The sequence below is a fragment of the Oppia nitens genome, unplaced genomic scaffold, assembly GCF_028296485.1.
Source record: "Oppia nitens isolate AA-2021 unplaced genomic scaffold, nextdenovo-longstitch-racon4-pilon3 scaffold2_pilon_pilon_pilon, whole genome shotgun sequence".
Lineage (NCBI taxonomy): Eukaryota > Metazoa > Arthropoda > Arachnida > Sarcoptiformes > Oppiidae > Oppia > Oppia nitens.
Window position 1 is genome coordinate 6,913,022 of NW_026533210.1, and position 12,197 is coordinate 6,925,218.

At 22.7% G+C, this 12,197-nt stretch overlaps 2 protein-coding genes across 3 annotated transcripts; both read right to left on the minus strand.

Annotated features, from left to right (window-relative positions):
- On the minus strand, nt 1-2,597 carry LOC128955348 (uncharacterized). 2 transcript variants are annotated; one of them, XM_054301012.1, is made up of 2 exons: nt 2,481-2,597; nt 1-627 (listed from the first exon to the last, which is right to left on the minus strand). In XM_054301012.1, exons 1-2 carry the CDS (start codon nt 2,529-2,531, stop codon nt 139-141), a joined length of 540 nt encoding a protein of 179 aa, XP_054156987.1. In that variant the 5' UTR covers nt 2,532-2,597; the 3' UTR covers nt 1-138. The 2 variants fall into 2 exon arrangements, with proteins under 2 accessions (XP_054156987.1, XP_054156988.1); XM_054301013.1 differs by lacking the exon at nt 2,481-2,597 and adding an exon at nt 1,515-1,616 and having other exon boundaries at nt 3-627.
- A 6,817-nt stretch (nt 2,598-9,414) lies between these two features.
- LOC128955960 (ubiquitin recognition factor in ER-associated degradation protein 1-like) lies at nt 9,415-10,215 on the minus strand. The gene has a single exon (XM_054301640.1). The coding sequence runs from the start codon at nt 10,213-10,215 to the stop codon at nt 9,415-9,417; it is 801 nt and encodes a 266-aa protein (XP_054157615.1).
- Nucleotides 10,216-12,197: the final 1,982 nt, after the last annotated feature.

Below are 12,197 nucleotides of genomic sequence, written 5' to 3' on the forward strand. Positions count from 1 at the left end.
GTATATATATATTAATATAATAATTGATAGGTTGTTATTGGCGACTATCAGTTGGTATTTTAAAAATATATATAAACATTAAAAAAGAGTTAATAAAAAATATCAATAAAATCATTGACAACACCGACGACTGTCCAATCACTGGCCAAACTGTTTCCAGGCATCGATCACATACTTGTGGCTATTGTATTGATCGCCACCCCATATAACCCATCCTAATATCGATAATTTCGGATCCAACTCCCGATTCCTCAATTCAATGAGTCGTTTAACAGAATTATGAATCTCATTGAAAGACTTCTTATCTTTTCCATTGCTTGACTTCTTTGCCTGTTTGAGTAGATGTCCTGTCTTTCGGATGGCATCGACATAACCCATACCATTGGAGTGTAAATGACTGGTCAATACTTTGTGCCAATTAAGATATCCTTTGTCCCGATTGGCGGCCAACTGGTATTCCCGTCGGAATCGTTCGGCCACACCATTAGTATTGTTTTTGTTGTACCTTTCGATCAAAACAAACGAGTTGTCAAATATGTCATATTCAACGACCTTTCTGTGTCGGTCATCGCTGGCTGTACTCAACAGTTGACCCATTTCTGTGCACCGGTAGATCAGTTGCGACCGCTAAGCGATATATACCATACAATAAAAAATAGTTTCAATTAATTATCATATTTGCTAATTATTTTATTGTTATAAATTAAATGCCACTTTATAAATATAATAAATTTTGCATAACTATTGTTATCATTATTATTTTTATTAATAATAATTAATTGTCAATTTTTACAATCTGGATAATTTTATATTATTGCAAAATAGTTATTATTAATTGATAAATATTGTTAGTTTAACAAGTTTTTTAATGATAACAAACTTGTTTTAGTATTATAAATGACAAAAAAAAAAGTTTATCAAATAAAAATAATTATCGCAATTATTGTTTAAGTGTATAATATAATGTATATCATTTAGCAATTATCATATCATTTAAATATTAATAATATTTACTTATATATTTAATTTCAGATAAATAAAAAAAACTATAAAAATTAGTTAAAATGATTAATATTATAAACAAATAATTATTAAACTTTTTATAATTAATAATTTGTGTCATCAGTTTAATTAGCAAAAAAAAGTAAAATTAAGATTTTTTTTCATAACTATTAATACAAAAATTTTTACTTTATTTAGCTAAACCTTGATCATATTTTTTAAAAATACATATTATTAAACTAACAATTAAAGGTTATATTAATAAAACTGTATCATAAAATTAGAATTTGATAATGCTAATTTAACTATAAATAATACATTGCTACAAAAAAACTATAGGTGTTCAATATTGTACAATATATTAGTTAAACAATTTAAATAATGTAATACTAAAATTAGATTTATGCTAAATTTGTTTTACAAAGTTATAATTAGTTAAATATTTAAACAAGTTTTTGAACAAACAATTAAAAAAATATTATAAATAATTAATATAATAATAATTAACTTACATTTTGTCATTCAAATATAATATATATATAAATCACTTAACAATTATTGTGTTAACAATGATAGTCAGGATAACAGTTTAGTTGCATTATATCATCTATTTATGACATAATACAGTCCTTATGATTTAGCGAAGACTCGGGGCTTTTTAATATGAATTATATATATATTTTGTGTTACTATGACAACAAATGTTATTAAACAAAATACAAATAGTTTGACAATCATTTCATTCATTATAGGTCTTTACGGTCTAAGTGTGTGCATAGCATTAGACAATCATTCCATTCATTATAGGTCTTTACGGTCTAAGTGTGTGCATAGCATTAATAGTGTATTCTTATTAGGTCACTCTTAAACTACGTTATCATATTTATTTCTATTTAACAACAAATATTATAAAACATTGTATTTGAAAGGAATTATTATTTTTTATGCCGAGTTGATTCCAAAAATGTTCACTGTATTTTTTTTACAAAAACACACGTAATATTATGTGAATTCAAATTTTTGTGACTAATATACTGAATATTTTCATTACATTTTTTTTAATTCAGACAATCATCACATGATTTTTTCAATGCAATACAATAAACTGTAATTTATTTTAAAAGTAAAGTTATATATAATTTTCTTTTTGTTTTATTTTTGCATAAACTGTAAACTAAAATATTATGTAATATAATAATAATAAACCAAATGTTACCATAAATAGCAATACAATACGTTGGCATAAATTATGCCCACTTTATAATAGTTTTAATGTATTAGACATTGTATTTAATTATATATATATATTTAGTATTTGTATTGTGCATTAACATTGATATTATGCAAAATAAATTGTAAAATTATTTTTTTTATAAACTAATTAGCATTATATAACACTATCAAAAGTTATAATTGAAATTTTATGGATATTTTTGTTGTTGTTTTTTGTTACTAATTAAGCGCTAATATAATAATACCTGTTTTGCGACAAATAATGCAAACACACGTCGACTAGCATTCAATAGCATTGATTGTTCAAACAATTGTTCAAAAATAACGTCAAAATATGTTATATTTGGGGCAAAATTATGCGTCAAGTGATTTAAACTTTTGAATATACAATAAAATTTCAATTTGTAAAAAAAATATTATTTAATTTTGAAATACAAAATTTAATTTGTTTAATAAAAAGATAGTATCACGAGTTTGACAACAAGTGATTGCAATATTTAATTAGTTTTTAATTTTATTGTTTTTGTGTAATAATAAAATATAATACAGTATATAATAAATTTCAAAGTTTTTTTAAAAACTATTATACTAATATACAAATATATTAATTAAATCTATATTTTTAAAACAAATACAGTAAAAAACAATAAAAACATTAATAAATGTTTAAATATTAATTTAATACTTTGTATATTCTTTTTATTTATAAGTACAGTATATTTACATGGGTTTAAAAGTAATGATTTACTAAAAAAAATTATAATTTTGCAAAAATATTAAAATTAAATTTGATTATTAATATTTAGCAATTAAGAATACTTAATATTTATAGTTGAAAAAAACAAAATAAACATTTTAAATAAAATCATTAAAGTTTATTATTTTTAATTAAATAATATATATATAATGTTAACATTTTTGTTTAAGTGACACATTAAATAAATCTGGTTATATAAATATTGTAAACATTTAAATTTAAATTAACATAAGTTAGATCAGTTAAATGATAAAAATATACTTATACAACAAAAATAATTGTCTTATACATTTTTATTTTTGAAATTTACAATTTTACAAATTTATTCAATTGATTTTTAGGATATATTTTAAACTTTATTTATACACTGTATTAAAATCAGACAATTAAATAAAAGTAAAAATAAATTGTATAAAAATAAGAAAATTATATATGAAATAATTTTTTGATACAAAATTAGTTCAATTAGCTGAAAGCAACTAAAGTAAAAATGATTTTTCACTTGATGTTAGAGAAAGTAATAGTTTTATTTTGAAACTAGTTTTTAAAAATACTTTTATAGTTTATATAAAATTAGTGATAAAATTTAGTTATGATATTAATTTTTTTGTGAAACAATGTCAAAAAAGTCTGTCATATTGTTTGCATTAATGAATGGCACAGAAAATATCGACTCGTGTCAAGTGTTGGCCAATTATTTACAGGAAAAAGGCTATCAAATAGTGATGGCATTTGACAAGACATCTCAAGCATACATGAAAACCATTGACTGTCAACAGGAAGTCATTAATATAGAGTTTCCGTCGAAGACTTTGAAGAATACCAATCAAAATGTATTCAACGGATCGCCAATTAATGTGATGAAGAAGTTTAGTCATAAATTGATTGTCGATTCATTTGCTTTTGTCAAACAATGTGAAGATTTTAATATATTACTCGTCAAACGTATCAAACCGGACCTAATCATCATAGAGTCGATGATCTGTTCGCCAGCACTAATCAACTCAGGTATACCATGGATTTGGTTAAACTTTTGTCCGCCAAATATATGCCAAAACGACAGTCGTCTACCTCCCGGATGGTCAGGTAAGCCGTTATCTGTTCATCATTTTCTTAAGTTTTTCAATTAATTTTATTTTATTAAAAGGTTTGACTAAAACTAAACCAAACGAATGGAAAGTATTTAGAGAGGAAAGGGATGTTATTTTTAAAGAGTTAAAACAACAAATAACTAATTGGTGTGCACTGAAGGGTCAGTTTCAAGAGTTACCTTTAGACACATTTCATCCTCAATCGCCTGTTCTCAATGTATACGTCTATCCGAATGAATTGGACTCAAAGTTAACACTTCCCTGGAATATGAGAAACTGGATGCAAGTCGACTGTCTTATCAAGGAATCGATGGTTAAAAAGTTTGAAATACCGGAGAAGTTTCATAGCAAACACGATAAACTTGTATTCATATCAATGGGACCGTTAGCTGGCGCTCACATTATGACTAAGTTGGTCACTGTGTTAGCCGAATCTTCGCATAGATATATTGTATCAAAAGGACCGCACAATTTGCACTATGATTTACCCGACAACATGTATGGTGTTGAGTACATACAGTTTGATGATGTTGTCCATAGTGTTCAATTGATTATCACTTGTGGCGATACAAAAACTATTGTTCAAAGTCTATATCACGGAAAGCCGGTTATAATAATGCCGTTATATGGAGATCAGTTGGACAATAGGATCAGATTTAAAGAGATTGGCTTCGGATGGGGTCTGGATCCGTTTGATTTTAATAAAGAAACATTGTTTGCTATGATTGACAACTTATTATATGACAGACAACTGTCCCGCAGATTGAGTCTAATATCAAAGTCAATGCAAACGTCAAACTCGTGTCAAATGATTGCCGATAAAATCAATAATATATTGAATGTTATTAAATGTAAGGATAATAATAATATCGATGACAATAAAAACATAGTAATTAAGAATAAAAGTATAGATATTGTAGCTCAGGTAGGTCAGGTAGGTCAAATAGTGGCTTAAAATAATATAAATGTATTTTATAATATTAATATATTATGAGATCCATAAATAAAGATTGATAATTTTCTAGTAAATATTATTTTTTTATGTTTATGCAATTACTATAATTATAAGCACATTATTTTTATATATATACTATTTCTAATGATATTAGTTATAAATTATAATTTACTGAAAATTTTCATATAGCATATTATAATATTATACATTATCACTTAACATTAAAATTTAATTTTAAAAATACAATTTTGACTGAAATTTTATTTATTTTGTTTTTGTTGCACTTAAAATACTTATTAATTAATTAATTGAATTTTTGACTGAATCTCAAATAAAGTATAGTACTTATTAAGAATATTTTTATTTTCTTTACTTTCTAAAAGCATATTTTAAAACAATAATTGACATAAATTTTTAAATAAAATAATTTATAAAAAAAATAAAAAGGCAATTAGTTTTTTTTATATTTCAATAAACTAATAAAATATTTATTTTTAAAATTTAACATACTTTTATAGCTACAGGTACTAATTAATAAAATAATAAGTTACTATTATATTTTTTTATTAACTCTATTAAGCTAAAACAAAAAAAATTCCTAAAATTTTTTTTAATTATAATTTTTAATATATTTTAAAATTATGTATGAAATCAACTAAAAATGAAATTGTTTTCTAATTTCTTATCTAAAATTATTATATAAATATAGGATAATTATTATTAAATTACAATATAATAACTTATTTATAAATAGTTATCAAAGTTTGTTAATCGGATAATAATTATATAATGTATTTTTATCGCAAACTTGTTTTCATTTGTTAATTATAGTCTGATATAGTATTTAATACAATATAACTGTTTTCAAAATATTATTTTAAAATTTTTCAGTTTAGCCTATTATCAGAAATACTAAAACTAATTTGATTTAAGTTTTAATAATAAAATACAGTACACTAAGACATATATAATACTAAATTAGATAATTTAAATTATGGATCAACTAATTGATGACAAAAAGAGTACCATTTTGTTTGTGCCAAACAATGGATGCGAAAACTTGGAGTTTCTTAAAGTGTTTGCCGACGGACTCAGAGATCGCGGCCATCGAGTGGTGTTTGCTTTGAATGTCGGCAACGAAGAGCTGGTAATTAATAATAATTTAAGCCATTTATTAGATTTGAATAAATTGAGTAAAAACTGGATGTGGGATATGGATGTTGAGGACAGTAATCTGTTTAGACGACCAGCTATTGAAGTGTTTGAATGTTTTACAATCAAGTGTTTGTGGAAAAAGTTTGCTGAACTCAGAAAAAGGGATTACTATTTGAAAAAACTGATCAAACATTTCAAACCTAATCTGATTGTTGTTGAATCGATACTGTGTTCACCCGCTGTCACAGATTGTGGTATACCATGGGTTTGGATTAATTTCGGTGCTCCTAATCTTTTTATGGACAACTCTTTACTTCCACCGATGTGGTCGGGTATGTATATAAATTAATTAATTAAATTTTAAAGACTATAAGCTACAAATATGCTATTTATATTTATATGATATAATTTTTTAATCTATTTTTTAATCCTAAATATAAAATATTAAGGATTTTCAATGAATTCATCGGAAATATTAGTGAAGAAGTTTACAGAAAAAAGAGATCAATTAATGCAAGATTTTATGTCTCACTATAACAAATGGCTTATATCTATGGGTTTAAGAGGACAGTCAGTTAATGCACTACATCCTCACTCACCATATCTTAATCTATACTTTTATCCGCAAGAGATAGACTATCAGTTGAAAGATGATTATCTACCGGACAATTGGTACCAATTTTGTTGTCTTATGAAAGCCATCGACAATACAAACAACATTGAAATACCAATTGATTTGATGAACAAACGAGAAAAGATTATTCATTTTGCATTTAAATCTTATGATAACAGCTATAATAGTCGACAATTGATTAGTCGGTTGTTTAAAATCTTAAGTCAATTGCCCAATAAATTTGTCTTAATTGATGATCAGTTATATAAAGACTATAGCATTCCCAGTAATTTTTATTTATTGGACTATTTATCAACCGATGAGGCCATCCATATATCGGATCTGGTGATCACTAATGGCGACACACCGACGATAACAAAAGCCATGTTTTATGGAAAGCCTATGATTGTGATGCCTATGTTTGGCGAACAGTTAGACAATGCACGGTATCTTAAAGAATCGGGTTTTGGTGTCACTCTGGAGCCATACACTTGTCATTTGTCCACAACTTACGGATCAATTAATGCTTTACTTGAAGACAAAAGTCTTCATAAAAGACTTGATATTATATCGTATAAAATGCAAAACTCATCGGATATTAAAACAATTTGTACAGCCATTGAACAACTGTTTTAAGATATAATAATTATTTTATTTAATTGTTTGACTAAAATTTAAATATATTTCAAATATTTTTTTTTTACAAATATTAGTTAATAATTAGATTAAAATTATACTGTAGTATAGTATATAGTTGTAGGAAATTTTTAAATATTAATTTATATAAATTTTAAATCTAAAATATTCACTATGATTTGATATTTATTATATTTATATTAAATTCACTTTATGTAGTTTTTGAATTTTAATATAATATATTCTATAAATAAAACATAATTATTTATTAATTTGTACAAAAATAGATGTAGTAAACAACAATAAACAGTTAAAAACATATTGATATAAATTAAAATTATTTAATAATAAATAAGAATTCTATATACAGTATATATTATTTGCTAAAATAATATTCTTCAAAAAATTTTATTTAAATTTTCTATATATATACTGTATTAATAACTAGTGTATACATTATATTGAAAAACATAACATATAACTAGAAAATTCATACTATGAATACAACATATAATATAATAGATTAAAATTGATTATAACATTGAAAGCATATTATCTAACATTTGATAACAAGTAACAAAATCTAGTTTTATATTAAAAAAAATAATGATAAATCAATAAAAATTTAATTATATACTCAATTATTGAACTATATTTTAAGGCAATACATACTATACATTAGTATTGTGTACTGTAATATTCAATATTAATATTTGTTTTTTATATTCAAAAGTATTTTACTAATTACAGTGTTAACAACATATTAGTTTCAAAATTTCTCATTTCCTTTAAACACTTATATAGTAATTAAGTGCTAAAAATATATTTGAATTTTTATATATTATTATAACATTCTTTATTTAATGCTAAATATTCATTTATTTTGCTTATTTTAATTTATTTTTAATTAAAAAAATATAAGATTTATGCCTTATGAGATTTATAATAAGTAATATGCAATATATTACTGTATTTGTTTGTACAGTATATACCGGTAAAGAAGTATAATTTATATATTTTAATACAATATATTGTAGTCAGAAAAAATAATAATATAGTAGTTATAAAAAAATATTATAATACAAAAATACTATTTTAGTAGAAAATATTACAATTTATTAAATAAATTTAATTTGGTATTAATACATAATGTTTTAATAAAGTATTTAAACATAAAGCATATTACAAGTAAATGTTAAGTACTATATGTTTATTATGTTAACTTAATTTACAATATAACCATATATATTAGATTTTACAATTCAAATACACAAATAAAGTAAATCTTATAAATTAAATAAGTTTCTAATATGAATCAGTACATACTTTTAAAAAATTAATTATTATTAATACTTTATTATTAAATTCTAATAAATTTTATTGAACATTTTTTAAAATGTACATATAATAAATAATTATTTGCTAACTAAGATAAATATATTATATTTTTTAGCAACTGATGTGAAACCTATTGAAGTAAAATCCCAAAAGCAATGTATCCATACATTTGTTATATTTGGCAACAATAATACATTAGATAATAGACTATAATGTTAGAGTATTATTGTACTGTATATATCATATTACTGTATATCTTAATATAAATGTATGAATAAATTTAGTTTTTTTAGAGAATATATAAAACTCAGACTTTTACTATTTCTACTTAAGTAATAGAACTTTGAGTTAAAATAATAGTTCATTAAAAAAATTGTTTTCAACATTTATAAATAGTATATATTATTAATAATAATTTATTACTGACATTACATTGTTAACAGAAATATTTTTTTATAATAGTAAATATTTTTAGTATGTTTTTATATAAAAAATATAAGTTAACAAAAAAATTAATTTTATGAAAAATAGAATTTATTAGATTTTATTTATTATCACTTATTGTGTTTCGTCTTTCAAATATAATATAATTTTAAATAATAATTTATATATCAATATAAAACACTTTTTTGGTTCATAGTTGATGTCCGACTCCTTCAAACGCTTCAAATTTTTTGATGTTATTTATTTGATTGTTATTATTGGTAATAGTATGGGATGTCCTAATAAAACGAATAGATCCCAGTTTGTAGTCATCATTAGGTATACCTCTGGCTTTAGGAATCGGTTCATTGTCTGAATTTTCGTTATAAATCACTTTTCGACCGTCCAATCGATAGCCTAAACTTTTCTTAGATATTTCAGTTTTAATAGGATTTTCAATATCAAACATCAGATTACAATCAACGATATAGACTGCTTTCATGGGTTGGGTTTCAATAACGGATAATCCGTATGTCATGTCATCGAAATTAATGTCTAGGATATCACCGGTGGTCAGACACGCCAATTGTTTTAAGTTATTTTCGAGAACAGTCCTGTAATCAGGAATGTCAAAAAAATCAGATGATTGCGGTTGGAATCGGGCAAATGTGGCCATCGGTAGTACAACATTTTCAATCATAATCATTGATTCATTTTCAATACACATATTTCTCATCATCCAATCGGGTAGTATTGCCTGTCCTTCATCCGACAAAAATTCAAGTACACCACAATGTGTGATACGATTGGTTAAGATATTGGTTAACCTAAACATCCAGGGACATGAAATTTCCATCCAATTTAATGCCACCAATGATGTTATCGGCAATATTATTTTGCCACCCTTTTCGATGTCCTGTCTACCGGTTGCCGATCTGGTCATTGAGTGGCATCTGAAATAATTCACGTATTGACGTCTATTAATTCCGAGTAAATGATAAACATTTCGCATTTTGATTGATTTTAGTTTATCAAAAATTACATAAATTACAAAAATAAAATACTAAATTGAAAAAGTAATTCAATGCACTTTATTTTATAGTACTAATTATTAATTTTTTTTTTAAATTATATTAATTTAATATAAGAGTATTTTTTTGAAATTCTCATTTATAGTCTACTTGATAATCACTGATATATATTCATAATATATTCACTAATACACACAGTCATAATATAAGTACTTTTAAATTTTTTCAACTTTTTGTAATAATGTTTCTAAATAAACAATAAAAAATTAATAATAATTAATCAGAAAATTTACACTTGTAATCGTATAAAATAATATACGGAAAAAATCTATTAATTTATAATTTAACTTTACCATTTATATTTAAAAAAAATTAATCAAATTCACCCTTGATACTATAACATTGTACAGTATTTTTTTTAATAGTAATATTTCAGTTAAAATTATTGAATAATGTTAAAGTATCCAGGATGAATTTTTCAAGTAAAGTTTACTAAATATTTTGTATAACTTGTTTGTGTGATTCTAGTAATTATTTTTTTTCTCAATATTGAGTCGCCTATCGTACACATTGTCATTAGTTAGTGATTCACAAGTTTTTTCAAACAAAAAAGTAGTCAAAACTTATTGAATTTTTTATTAAAATTCTGAATAATTCAATTAGTATTAATATATATATAATTCTAATAAACATAATGTACTGTACATTACTGTAAATAATTTAAATTTTAAGGTCAAACATTTGTATTTAAAATTACTATTGATATTCATTAATATTTTTGGTATTTATTATTAGTAGTATTTAATTGCATTTTACTTATAAAAATTACTAAAATAAAATACTAAATATAAATACAGTACTATAGATAGTATTATTCTCTAAAGTAAAGTAAATTAAATTTATATTTTTCAAGATATTAAATATTTTTAAGAAAATTGAAGAAAAATTGACTTAATATATTAATACTATATTAAATTTTAGAATTAAAATGATAACTAAAAAAACTAAACTATGTAATATAATATGCATAACATCATATACAATATATATATAAATGATCAAAAAATGTAATCTTTAATGTTTTATTCATAGTAAATAAAGATTTATTACAAAGATTTCAATATTATAATAAAATATAAGACATTAAATATATAAATTAAATTAATTTTTTATGAATTTTTAATATTGTCTAATATATTATTTTCACCATATACATTATGTTATAAAAATATAACTTAAATTTTTAGTAATAAAATTAAGTTTTATTAATTTATTTTTTAAAAGTATGTATGGTGATTGCTTAATATTATTCAATATTCAATTTTTAAATAATATTCATTTATTGGTTGAATTGATAATTTAATCTAAAATATTTTCAATGTAATATATTAATAAAATTTACTATTTTATTTATTATATTAAGCTTATGTATAAATTATATTAAAGTTATTGGTACAGTACATTATGTTAACATCTAACATAACTAATATAAAATTATATAATAATAATACAGAGAATATTCTGTATAGCATTTATAGACCGGCGCACTGTTAGCTATCATCAGATATAGATAGACGACACACATGTACCACAAGAATATTGAATATACAGCACTTGTATTGACTCACATAATATTTTGTTAGCCAAAAGTGTACACATCCTGTATGTCTCTAACATTACATAATCTTATATATTCAATATAATACTTAATATTTAGTGTGTTTCTCGTTTTTTACTGTCATTAACAATATTTCATCCAACTTAATGTTATTATATTTAGTAGTATTATTAGTATTACTTTTGTTTTTTATGCTGAATAATTTCAACAATTATCATTATACTTTTCATACATTGTAAAAGTTTTATATATAAATCTTTATATATATACAGTATAATATTGTGTATTTTTAAATTTTTATTTATATAATATTTTTTATTAATTGTTTTAAATATTAATATTTAT